General features: G+C 36.6%; 1 protein-coding gene across 1 annotated transcript; it reads left to right on the top strand.

The window, feature by feature from the left end:
- The first annotated feature begins 1,303 nt into the window (after positions 1-1,303).
- Positions 1,304-1,778, top strand: LOC126011478 (ubiquitin-60S ribosomal protein L40-like). Its single transcript, XM_049775244.1, has one exon. It carries the CDS (start codon positions 1,339-1,341, stop codon positions 1,684-1,686), a length of 348 nt encoding a protein of 115 aa, XP_049631201.1. The 5' UTR covers positions 1,304-1,338; the 3' UTR covers positions 1,687-1,778.
- The last annotated feature ends 12,534 nt before the right edge of the window (positions 1,779-14,312 follow it).

Consider the following 14,312-nt stretch of genomic DNA (forward strand, 5'->3'; position numbering starts at 1 on the left):
CTCTGCCAGTGGTCTCTCAACATTCAATACATTTTGATTTAAGGGTCTTTGGTATGTGCTCATCTCATATTTTATGAGATGCTTTCCTGTGAGTTCTAGGAAAGAGGGAAACAAAGCAATCAGGAGAAAGTTATGAGGAGCAGAAATCAGAGACTAAGGGATAAGACATATGCCATTGCGTTGTTCTGGGGAAAACTCCACAATTGATACTGTGCACAATTGTTGTTTCAATGATCATCTAAGCTATCCATCTGTTCCAAGATGCTGAACCAAGATAGTTATAGTCCTCTATTGGAAAGTAGAGGAGAAAAGAGAAGGAACTCCCTGGGTGAAAAGGAACTTAGCATTGAACTAAGATCTTATAAAATGCTTATGTCACAAAAATTTCTATAAATAATATGATTACAATGATTTGCAATGCAAGTATCAGAATATGTAGTCTTTATTTTGCAACCACCAGGTAAAGAAAAAATTGACATGATTCAGTCTTCTTTTGCAAAATGATACTAAATAATAATTATTTTAAAGATTTTTTTTCTTACTGAAAAACATATACTTAACATATACTGCATAATATTAAGGAAAAGATAATAAAAATCACCTATAACTGTCTGCACTAAAGATAACCACTCTTAATATCTTATTGTATTTCCTTCCAGTCTTTTATATGCATATATTTTATAATCTAGTTATAATTGTATCATTTTATGGTTTTTATTTTACTTCTTTCTTTCAACATTATAAAATTTTTATATGTTATTAGGCTTAACATTAATAGAATGTAATAAATTATATACTCTATTACCTAAGGCAGGGAATATTGGTTGAGATCATTTTAAATCTCTACTTTAAATATCTCAGTGATAAATACCTTTGAACTTTTAGCTTTTAATACATATTTGAATATTTCTTTAGTATAGTTTCCTAATATTGGAATTATTGGGGTAAAGGGTAGAGATATAAGGGCTAATGACACATACTGACAAACTTTAAATATAATTTTAATTTATTCAATTCTTGGTTTCATCTGGAACATTGGCAAGTGAATGTGTGCAGTTGGAAAATTGTTCTTCAGTGTAGAATCTTCATGTGTACCATTGTTTCAGAGAGATATATGCTCTTAAACACAGAATCAGCTCACCTTTATCAATCCACCAATTTGAACTCTGAATAATTTTGGGCTGTTTTCACAAACTAAATCACACATTCTCAAAAAAAAAAAAGGTTTAAAAAAATAAAGGTTTTTTGTTTAAAAAAAAAGAATAAAGGGTTTTAATACTTAAAAATATACAACAAGCTCTTTCTCGTCAACGAGGCGGCCGTGCGGCGGACGCAAAGATGCAGATCTTCGTGAAGACCCTGACGGGGAAGACCATCACCCTCGAGGTCGAGCCCAGCGACACCATCGAGAATGTCAAGGCCAAAATCCAGGACAAGAGGGCATCCCGCCTGACCAGCCGCACTCTCTCTGACTACAACATCCAGAAAGAGTCCACGCTGCACCTGGTGCTGCGCCTTCGGGGCGGCATCATCGAGCCATCCCTCCGCCAGCTGGCCCAGAAGTACAACTGCGAGAAGATGATCTGCCGCAAGTGCTACGCCCGCCTGCACCCCCGTGCCGTCAACTGCCGCAAGAAGAAGTGCGGACACACCAACAATCTGCGCCCCAAGAAGAAGATCAATTAAAGGCCCCATGGGCCGCGCCGTGCTGCGCCTCGCCGCGCCAGCCCTCCTGGGCGCCCCAAACGGGCCCTGCGGCTTCAATAAAGTTACTCTTTGATTGATTAGAGCAAAATATATATATATATAAATATATATATATATTTATATATATACAACAAAATTAACTACCAGCTGTGTGATAATCTTGCCAGCAAGTAGCAAACTACTTTGCTTACTTCTTTTTTTTCTTTCTCCAGGCCTATCTTTTATATATATATAATTTAAACACCTTGATTACATACATGATTGTGTTTGGGTTTCAGTCAATTAAGGAACACCACTCATCACCAGTGCAACATTCCCATCACCAATGTCCCAAATCTCCCTCTTCCCCACCCGACCCCCGCCTGTACTCTAGACAGCCTTTAAATTTCCCTCATATATTCTCATTAGTAGGACAGTTCAAAATGTAGTTATTTCTCTAACTAAACTCATCACTCTTTGTGGTGAGCTTCTTGAGGTGAGCTGGAACTTCCAGCTCTTTTCTCTTTTGTGTCTGAAAATTATTATTGCAAGAATGTCTTTAATTTTTCTTAAAACCCATAGAGTGAGACCATTCTGCGTTTTTCTCTCTCTCTCTGACTTATTTCACTTGGCATAATAGATTCTGTGTACATACATGTATAGAAAAATTTCATGACTTCATCTCTCCTGACAGCTGCAAAATATTCCATTGTGTATATGTACCACAGTTTCTTTAGCCATTCATCTGTTGAAGGGCATCTTCGTTGTTTCCAGAGTCTTGCTATAGTAAATAGTGCTGCAATGAATATAGGTGTAAGGAAGGGTTTTTGTATTGTATTTTTCTGTTCCTAGGGTATATTCCTAGGAGTGGTATAGCTGGATCGTATGGGAGCTCGATTTCAAGTTTTTGGAGGAATCTCCATATCGCTTTCCATAAAGGTTGAACTAGACGGCATTCCCACCAGCAGTGGATAAGAGTTCCTTTCTCTCCACATCCCCGCAAACACTGTTTATTCTCATTCTTTATGATGTGTGCCATTCTCTGTGGTGTGAGGTGGTATCTCATCATTGTTTTGATTTGCATCTCCCTGATGATTAGTGATGTGGAGCATTTTTTCATGTGTCTTTTGGCCATTTGTATTTCTTCTTTGTCAAAGTGTCTGTTCATTTCTTCTCCCCATTTTTTGATGGGATTAGATGTTTTTTTCTTGTAAAGTTCTGTCAGTGTCTTGTATATTTTGGAGATTAGCCCCTTATCTGATGGGTATTGGGTGAATAGTTTCTCCCACTCAGTGGGTGGCTCTTGTATTCTGGGCACTATTTCCTTTGAGGTGCAGAAGCTTACTTTGCTTACTTCTATACATTTTACAGACTGATAGGATATGAGTTCTTCCTCTATAGAAAATAAAAATAAGGGATGGGAGATAAAGTGTAATAAATTCAACTGTTACTGCTTCCTAAAATTCTGGACACTAATATTGAAACCAAGAGTAAAAGTTATTCTTATGGACACTGCTATTATACCTATAAATAATCTTACAGATTTGGTATATTATTATTCTTTAGTAGATTGTTATTCTAGGGCTTATTCTTGGCTCTGTACTCAGATGTTACTCCTGGTGCTAGGAAACAAAAGTGGATTACCTGCATACAAAGAAAGCGACTTTACCCTTTTTGGCTTTCTGTTCTGTATCATCCTTTCTAATGATTGAAAGTATTAGAAATTTTCATTAGAACTTTTTTTTCCACCTACCTAAGCTCTGACCAAAACAATAAATGGTTATTAAGTATTAAATTTTGGAAAATAACCTGAGACCACAACTACTTATCTTAAATGGGATTATTAGTTTTTCAGATACCATCTTTTTTAAATTATAGAGAGAATCTTACTTTAAAAGAACGTCTACTAAATATCAAGTCTTCAAAAATTGTTGAATAAATAAGTGAGTAGTGCTAAGATTTCAATTCAGAAAGATCTTAATAATTATTCACTGTAATACTAGATCTTCATTCTAAATTCCTGGCTCACAGCTCCCCAGAGTTTTTAGATGTTTTAATTATTGAAGTATCTTGTTTGCTAACAAAATAACTCTTGTGAAGGCATCTAATGGTAGAAACTGGTGACTATTGGAATCAGCAAAATAATTAGAGGATAGGAACTTGTCCCATTCACCTGTTCTCTGCAGTGGATAGACAGATAGTGGTGTTTCTTTTAACATTTTTGGAAGAGAAGGAAAAACAAAATCTCCAATAGTGAATGATTGGAGATCACTCATCATGCCTATATATTAAGACCTCTATAGAAACCCAATAAATGGAGATTTGGATATTGTAGAGAAGTGGAAACTCAATGTTTTTCCTTTATTTCTTTCCCCAACTTGGCTGAAAACATCCTCTGTAAGAAATCAGCAATCTGGCAAATAAATGAGTTTCCTGAGTTCTGTGAATTACTCTAGCAGATTATTTAGACCCGAGTAAAAGTTATAGGAACTGTTAATTCATAGTTACTCAGAGACACCAGAAACAGACTGGGCTTCCAACTAACATCTGAAGCAGAGAGGTTTTGGGAGACTGGGCTTAATTTGTGGAATCTGATTATATGTTTAAATTTAGACTATTAGAATTGAGTTCAATTCTCAGACACTATGGGATTCCAGAGAAATTCTTGTTGGCTTGAGAAAGATTGCATTCACATATCCAGGTGAAAACCTAGGCTAGGTTGGTGTTAGTGGAATGTAATCTGCTAGAATGGCCATGAAACATGGAAACATATGGTTTAGAATGGGAAGGAATTAAAAGATAGAAGCTAAGAAACCTTGAATATCTGGTAGCTTCCTAGTGCCTCATGGTACAAAATTACAGCCATACTGTATTCTTTAACTATAGTCAAACTAACCAATGAGATGTAGAGACATTAGACCTGACTGTGGAGGAGTTGATTCAATGCATATGTAATTGTTGCATTAAATATATATGATATATAATATATATAAACAGAAAAAAGCAAGAATATACTAAATCGTGTTACTATTATCTGTACTAGCTAAAATGAAAGCAAAAGAAAGTGCTGGGGCAAAACTTAATGCAGAACCTAGCTCATATTTGAGTTAGTCTTGACCATTAGCTCACATATCCCTAAATGAGAAAAGTAATGCTGAAACAACAAAAAACACCTCGAAGACCTCTGGTCACCAGAAAGGTAGAACTGGTAGGTTATACTGTCAGGTTTGATCTCAACCATGATCATTTTTATAGTGGGAGAGTACACTTATCATTAAGTTGATTGTAATAATTACAATATGGGTTCATTATGGTAGGCCCACATTACAAAATAACCTGTATATAATCAATCAGCAATAAAGGGCAGTGGGAGAGGTAAAACCTAGAAAAGAGGCAAATGAAATTTGCCTCAGTGGAGGCAGGAAAAGGTTCTTTATAGGTTTCTATTCCCAGAAGAAAGGGGTCACTTTTTCCCAGTCAGGGTCCTTGAAATCTTCTCTAAAGTATGTTTTAGATTGCAGGTGTAAGTCAAAAAGGCATCTCAGTTTAGTATAGTTCAATGCCTCAAACCATTCATTACACTGTTTCAGAGCTGTGTTCTCAGGACTTCCACTGATTTAATGTAGACAGGGACTCTTACTCAGTCACATTTTTAAAAGCAAGATAGTTTTTTTTTGGGGGGGGGCACACCTGGTGCCACTCAGGGGTTACTTCTGGCTATGAGCTCAGAAATCGCTCCTGGCTTGGGGGACCATATGGGACGCTGAGGGATCAAATCTAGATCCTTCCTAGGCTAGCACCAGCAAGGTAGACACCTTAATGCTCCACACCACCACTCTGGTCCCAAAAGCAGAATAGTTTTTATTGAATTAAACTTGCTTAAAAAAATAGAAGAGGAAGAGAGGAAAATATGTGTTCAATGGAGAACACAGCTTTGAAGACCAAGCTGCTCAACCACTTTTTAAGCTTTTGCTCCCCTATGCCTTATCTTATTATCAATGTCTTCCTAAACATGACATTGCTCTTGATTATTGCCATTCTATTACCCTTAAATTTTGCATCAATGTAGTGCTGCTCTATTCATGGGCTTCCACTTCTTTATCATCTGGGGTCACTACAATGTCAACACATAGTAACAGTTTATCAGTTATTATTACAGTACCAATTATAAGACAATACAAATGGATGGGACAAAACAAAGAAACAACAGAACTATGGGAATGGTGTAACAAAACTGTTCTATATAGTGAACAGGTACCATCAGTTTCTTGAGGAACATTTACTGAAACAGATGATAAGATTGACTAATTTCAGTGCTGTGTCTTTGGCTTTGAATGCTGCAGAACGGAAAGCCATTGCATAGACACAGAATCTACAGTTCACAGCTCACTACAGAACAACCACAAATAATGAAATGAGATCCAGACATTCAGGCTATTCCAGAGGAAAAAGAGTACTGGATAAAAGCTATGTAAAATGTGTTTTTTTTTCCCCCTGAGGAAACAAGCCATATGGAATACATGGAAAAAAAAAGCCAAATGGAACAACCCAGATGATGTGATATGCTTCATATACAAACTGTGTGGGACTGGCTTTATGATAAATTGAAAATTCACCCACTGAATATGCCCTATGCTTAGATTATGTTAACTGATGCAATAAAGGGCCCTTGTTGCATGGGTCCCCTTAAATTTACATCCTAATTAAATTTATAACAGTAAAATTGAATAACAGTTTTTGAAGTCTTATCAGATTTGCTATCTCAGCTTTCTCAGGTTTCACTGAGATCAACAACATTAAAGGAATAAAGAATATGGGGAAAGACAAAGAAGATAATCAAGGGACTTGGTCTATTTGAATGCAAATCTCTAGATAATTATTAAGAAACGAATGAGCTAGAGATATAACTCAGTGGTGGAACAGTTGTCCTTCAAACATGATACCCTTGAAAGAGAGCAGAGAGATATAATATGTGTGTATGTAAGAGAATGGGCTAACATTGATGGAGTTGAAACAAAGATGTTGAGACAGTACTATTATAGTTTAGGATATAGAGACAATGGAATTCTGTTGGCCTCCAACATTAAAGTTTCATAATCAAGGCAACTTATTCTTTTTCAAAACTTGAACATCAGTATTATAATGAAAAACCAGACTTAGAGTCCTTTGGTACATGATTAGTCAATCAAAAAGGTAGAGATTTAGTAGACCATCACAGGTCATCTGAACATGTATGGGTAAAATGATTGGGGATTGGGAAAATTAAATTTTTCTTGGATTCCTTGACACTACCATAGTGTTATGATTCCAAAGCCTGTTGATGAAGGGAATAGAAGCTATGATAAAATTGGGAGGATAAGAAGATGCAAGGATAAAAGAGATTAATGTAAAAGTTGAGTGAACAGTGATATTTGGGCTATGTCAGAACTTAGCAACTATAAAAGATGGTAGCTCTTAGGATTCTCACTGAAATATGATTTTGAAAACATCTGGTACCCACACTCATGTATAATAGAGCTTGTGGCTCTAAGAAGCAACTCTTGGGGTGGGGGGAATCTGGTCCACACCCAGAGGACTCTTGATTCTGCTCTCAGGGAAAACTGCTGGTGGGAATCAAGGGGCCATATGGGAGTATCAGTGTTTACAAATGAGTTTGTTATCTATTTTTCTGGTCCTCCTCCCATTATATCCAAATGGATACAACTTTATTACTAGTTTAACAGAGCATGGGTGATTTGTGTTATGTCTTTCATTTGGTCTAAGGTATAAAACAGGGGAATATTGAATAAAGATGAAAATTAAACCACTGGTCTCCAGAAAAGCCAGGTCCTGACCAATTTATTTTTAAGTTTATAAATACATTTCAATTTTGTGAATGAATATGCAAATCTAACATAAATTTAAGATTATATTATTTCTCTAATCTTATAGTATAATGAAATATTCAATAGTATTTTTTTCTTTTTTTTTTTTTTTTTTTTTGTGTGTGTGTGTGTGTGTGTGTTTTTTGGGTCACACCCGGCAGTGCTCAGGGGTTTTTCCTGGCTCTGTGCTCAGAAACTGCTCCTGGCAGGCAAGGGGGACCATATGGGACACCGGGATTTGAACCGATGACCTTCTGCATGAAAGGTAAACGCCTTACCTCCATGCCATCTCTCCGGCCCCTATATTCAATAGTATTTTATTCCAATTTTCCAAGTGTGTTATTAAGGTACTAAGGTTCTCTTTTCTCTTTCTAAAACATGTGCTCTATCACTATACCAATACCCTATTCATTTTTTTTACAACACTAAATAAATTGCATTTTCTTGTTGATTTTACTGTTTCTGAGTTTTTCCTTCTTCCTTTGTCTTCAAACTCCCTTGTCATCAATTGAGGTCTTGAATAATGGCTCTGAACTTTCTACTTTGGTGCATACAGGCATTTGTGTTGTCATATAAAGATTCCACAGGATATCCAGAGAGCACAAACAAAAGATCAAGGAGCTCCAAGATGAGGAGGAAATAGTTAGAAAACAGCAAAAGTTGAAAAATAGTCTGCAAAGAAATGAGCAGTATTTCAGAAAAGTATGGGATGAATTCCAGAGAAACACTATAAGAATCATCAGTCCCTGAAGAACAGGAAAGCAAATGTAATAAAGAAATAATAGTTAAAAAATCATTAATAAGAGCTTCCCAGAATTGAGGATCGCAGAGATCCAAAGGCCCCTCAGGTCCCAGTGAAAATGAACAAACAATAGGAGCATTCCAAGACACATTTACTCAAAATGACAAAATCCAAAGCTAGAGACTATTAAAAGTGGCAAGATTAAAAAAACAAATTTACATACAGAGGAAAGTCCGTAAGATGTACAGCAAATTTATCAAATGATATGCTATGAGCCAGAAGAATATGGAAGACTATAGAACAAAAACTTAATGAAATGAACACCTCATGAAGCATATTCTATCCAGCTACATCATCATTAAGGTTTGAAGAAACTATAGAAAGCTTCATATACAGGAAACAGTGTAGGGAATTTATGCCCTACCCAGTTTTTCAAGAAGCATTAACAGATCTCCTTTATTTTACTCTATTTTATTTTATTTTATTGTTTTTTGGGCAACACCTGGTGGTTCTCAGTGGGTTACTCCTGGTGCTACACTTAGAAATTACTCAGGCAGGCTTAGGGGACCATAATGGATGCTGGGGATCAAGCCTAGGTGGGCACACACAAGGCAAGGCTCTCTACCTGTTGTGCTATTGCTCCTGCTCCAGCTCTATTGTTTTTAATTTAATTTTTATTTAAGTAAAGACTATTTACAAAATTGACAGTTGGGTTTTAGGCATTGTAAAATATTGTAATAGTTCAACACTAGTATCACAACCAATGTTCCCTCCCATCACCAGTACTTTATGCTCTACTCCACACCCTAATCCTCCCTGTTTTTGCCACCTGAACAGGTATGTTACAAAGTTTGGGAGTTGCAGCTTAGATCTTATATTGACAGTATTGTTGAGTTTGTGATTTGTATGTCTAGCTATAACACTCTCAAACATCTTCAATATAACCAAAGTCCTCACCACAATTCCAACATTAACTTCCCTTTCTCACTTTCCTTTCTGCTTTCTTTTCTTTTTCTTTTACTTAAGCAATGTAATTACAGTTGTTGCTGATTGAGTTTCAGTCTTACAATGTACACCACCTTTCACCTGTTCACATTTCCTGGCACAAATGTTCTCAGATTTTCTCCCACCCTCCCCTTGCTCTCCATTTTACTCTTCCCTTGCTCTCCCTCTCCTCTCTCTTCTATCTTTCTCCCTCCCCCTCTCTCCTCTTTATTTTACTTTTAGACACTGCTTTTTTTTTGCACTATTGTTAATGAAGGGCCACCGTGTCTATCACTTTATCCCTGTTTAGCACCCACTTCTTGTCCAGGATGCTTGGAATTTTTACTTCTTTAGTCTTCCTTCTAAGACCTGGCATCAAGGGTGATCAAGGTATCACTCATTTCCTCATCTAGTTACTCTATATACCACAAATATGTGAAATCATGCTGTGTTCATCTTTCTTTTTCTGGCTTACTCCAACTGAACATGATATTTTCCAGTTCCAACCAGGTAGCAGCCAATTGTATAATTTGATCATTCCTTGAAGTTGTGTAGTATTCCATTGTGTATATCTACCACATTTTTATAATCCAATCATCTGCTTTTGAACATCTAGATTGACTCCAACTCTTATGACTATTCTTAGTACTATTATACTCCAATAAATAATAGTGTGCATTATGACCTTTTGAATGAATGATTTTCTGTTCTGGGAATAGATACCCAAAAGTAGAATTGCTGGTTATATGGTAGCTCAATTCTGAACTCTCCATATTGTTTCTACCACCATAAGATTGTTTTCAGTGGGGCCAGGCGGTGGCGCTGGAGGTAAGGTGCCTGCCTTGCCTGCGCTAGCCTAGGACGGACCTCGGTTCGATCCCCCGGCGTCCCATATGGTCCCCCAAGAAGCCAGGAGCAACTTCTGAGCGCATAGCCAGGAGTAACCCCTGAGCGTCACAGGGTGTGGCCCAAAAACCAAAAAAAAAAAAAAAAAGATTGTTTTCAGTATTTTTGTTATGTGCCATTCTCACTGGTATAAAATAATATCTCACTGTTGCCTTGATTTGGATTTTCCGAATGATAAGTGATAAAAACTTTTGATGTGCCTATTAGTGATCCAGTTGGCTTCCACTGAGAAGTGTCTATTCATTTCCTATCCCCATTCTTGAATAAGGTTTTTGAAGTTGTCTTTGCTGACCTTTGTTAGTACATCATATCTCCTGGGTACCAAGTCTTATCTGAAGTGTCGAATACAAGTATTTTTTTATTTAGTTATTATTTGGGTTAGCCTGTATTTATTTTGCTATGCAGAAACTATTAATTTGATGTAGTTCCATTGGTTTAGTTTTTATTTTGTTGCCTGTTGCCAGTGATAACAGATTATTAAAGATTACTATGAAGTCAAACTCTTGGAACATTCTGCTTATGTTTGCCTCAATATATTTAATTTTATTTGTTTATTTTTCTCAAATCAATGCTCTCGTTTGTTCTAAAATTTTAGAAAACAATTATTTGGATGTTTAACATTTAATGTTCTAAAGAGAATCCTCTCCAACATTCCATTAGCTATGTAGAACCTGTATTCTAATTGTATCATTTAATATGTAACATGATTTGCTTTGCCTCTTACATTTGTTGCAATATTCTTCAACTCACTGTGTAAAATCATGATAAGTTGAAAAATAGCTACCTGAACTATATTCTCTGAGAATTACAAACTTATAAACTATATATAAATACAATTATAAACAAAAGGGGAGATCCTGAAAGGTTTGCTGCCTTAGAAGCCAAAAGTAAATTTGATGTATCAAAGAACATAATATGGTTTCAAAATACTGATTAAGGCTTTTTGCAATTCTGGTATATTTATAGTCTAAAATAAACTAACATTAACGATCATTAGGCCTCCAACAAACAAAAGTTTACAGAGTTCTTTACTAAATTTTAACTTACAGAATACAAATTAGTTTCCTAGTTAATATAAAAGAATCCTTCTTTCAATATCCTTGTGACAAATAGGACATTCGCTCATTCAGTCTTTACAGAGCTGACATACTCCTTGGCCACAGAGGAAAGTCATGTTCTTCAGCTGATCCAAACATACAGGGCACGTTGTCTGTTCTTACTGTTGCTACAACTTTTGCACATTTGTGTCTCCATTGGTATTGTCCTTGTCCTTCTGTAATACTGGAATATTTCCACTTGAGATATCATCACCAGCATCTTCTGAATTTTTTCCCTTCACAACACGTAATGAAGGTGCTCTTTGTTCAACTATTACCTGGCACTGCACAAACTTTTTCATCAGGCTAGCTCAAGTATCACAAGCACACATATGTCCACAAGGTTGAAAAAGAATAGCTGTCAGAGTATACCACACATTCTTCAGTCTTGGTCCTGCATTGATCTTGCTCTTTACAGATGTGCCTCAATGTATTTTATATTTTCTGGTTGATCTCAAGGTCTTTAATCCATGAATTGGTTTAATTTTTTGTTATTTAAAACACCAAGATTTATAGTTAATCACTGTTGAGTTTTAGACATAAAATGTTTCAGTACCAATTCTACCTCCAGGGTCAATTTTCTGCCATGTTCCTTCCTTCACCAATGTTCTCAGAGTTGATTCCATACTTCTTCCTCCCAGTCTTCCATATTAATGGGCACCTTTGAAAGCTTTCTTATTAAAATTTGGGTTTTGTTATTTCAGTGTTGTTGACTCCATAGTTAGGTCTTTATTTTATTTTATTTTATTTTATTTTATTTTATTTTATTATTACTTCCTTCCCTCCTTCCTCTCTCCCTTCCCTTCCAACCCTCCCTCCCCTCTCACCCTCCCTATTGTCCCTCCTTCCCCTCCTCTCCCCAACATCCCCTCACATTTGCTCCCACTCTTCCTCTCTTTCTTCCCTCCCACCCTCCCTCTCGTCCCCTCCCACCCTCCCTCTCTTCCCCTTCATCCTTCCTTTCCCCCTCCTCTCCCTCTCTCCCTCCCTTCCAGGTAGTGCTCAAGGGATAACTCTTGGCTTTGTTCTCAGGGGTCATTCCTGGTGGTGCTTGGAGGTGGTGGTGGTATATAGGGTGCTGGTGATCAAACTCTGGTTGGCTATAGGCGAAGCAAATGCCCTACCTATCTGTGCTATTGCTCAGACCACTGAGTATTTCTCATCTTCTAAATAACCACCAATGTACCTGTATCCCTTTGGCCGCTGGCCCTTGCTACTTTACATCTGTCTTTCTTCTCCTCCACTCTATTTCTTTCCTACTTTTTACTATATTCTGGGTCAAAGAATGCTTTAAGAAAGCTCTATTTAAACATTGCATTCCTTCATGTAGTTACTCTAAATATGTGCATATTTTGTATTTATTCTTCTTTGTATTTATTATTTGTATTTATTCTTCTTTGACTGGCTTACTTAATTTAATACATCTTCCAGGTCCATTCATGTCACAGAAAATTATATGACTGTATCATTCCTTAGAGCTATGTAATATTCTGTAGTATATATTTACCACATTTTCAGGATTCACTCATCTGTTGTTGGACATCTAGGTTGATTCCAACTCTTAGCTATTGTCTAATTACTGTAATGAATAATGTGCATCTAAGCCTTTTGAATTGATGCTTTTCTATCTTGGAAGTAGATATCCAAAAGTTGAATTTCTGGGTCATATAGCAGCTCAATTCTGAGCTTACCAAGAATCCTCCACACTGTTTTACAGACAATGTTCCCACCACCAGTGGATGAAAATTTCTTTTTGCCACAGCCCCACAAATACAGATCATTCCCAGTATTTTTGATGTATACTATTTTTGCTGGTGTAAGATACTTTATTGAAATTTGGATTTACCTATTTATAACTGATGATGAGTATTTTTTTCATGTGCCTGATGGCCATCTGTCTCCCTCAGAGAGCTGTCATCAAATGAATTTTGTATAAGGTGTGAGGTATGATCTAGCTTTAATTTCTTACACATAGTTGTCCTGTTTCCTCACCAACATTTGTTGAAGTGGCTATCTTTACTCTATTTCAGTTTCTCAATTCCTTTACCAAAAAATTACCTGTGCATATTATGGGGTTTTGTTCTTGGGTATTTGATTCTGTCCCATTGAGCAGAGACTCTATCTTTATTCTAGTATCAAGCAGTTTTGGTCACTATAGCTCTATAATAGTTTCTAAGTTAGTATTGAGACACTTCTACATTTAGCAGATCTCCTTAATAGGACAGGAGAAACTCTCCATCATGTGGCATTGGGCATGGTGCTAATGGTGCACATGGTCATAGATTAAAAGAGATTAAGAGCATTGCAACTGGACTTTTACTGCCTTATTTTCTGAGAATTCTACTTGCCATTTCTTTAAGTTTTACAGGACCAAGTAATTTGAAATAAATTTGTTATATTTCTGCCAATGGTGTGATTGGGGTTAGGAGGAAAAAAACTGGGGATATTGGTAATTGGGAAGGAAAGATAGCTGGTAGGATTAGAGTTGGAACATTGTGTCCCTGCAAAAGCTCTGTAATGAAGAACTTTGTAAATCAAGGTAAATCTAGACAGACAGTTCAACTGGTTTTATGAATCAAACCACATATCACTTTTACTCTGAAGATTATTATAAAAAAAGAAAGTTATGTACCTTGCCTTTATAATTTGAGTTTCTATGTCTATTTGTATGTTTAAGTGGCAAGGGATAATTTTTTAAAAATACCCATAAATATAATGTGAGTTTGCTTGGTTGGCCCAGGCATACCTCAGTCAGTTCTGAAAAATCAGGCAATCAAAAGACGCACAACGAAGCTCATTTTACAAGTTGTTTAACTAAACAACTAAGACACATTTAAACAAGAGTCAAGTGAAAGTTGCAGAGAACATTTATTGCTGCCAGTCAAGATTAATGAAGTAGAGAGCATCCTCCCAGTGGTGGATTGGGGGAGTGCCATGGTTTTCCCTTGGTGCTGAGCTTTTGATTTCAGCTGTCAATGTCAGCCCTGCCCCTTTCTCTGGGTTCTTTGGTGGCAGCACTTGCTCCCCAGTGAC

The sequence above is a fragment of the Suncus etruscus genome, chromosome 6 (genome assembly GCF_024139225.1).
Source record: "Suncus etruscus isolate mSunEtr1 chromosome 6, mSunEtr1.pri.cur, whole genome shotgun sequence".
NCBI lineage: Eukaryota > Metazoa > Chordata > Mammalia > Eulipotyphla > Soricidae > Suncus > Suncus etruscus.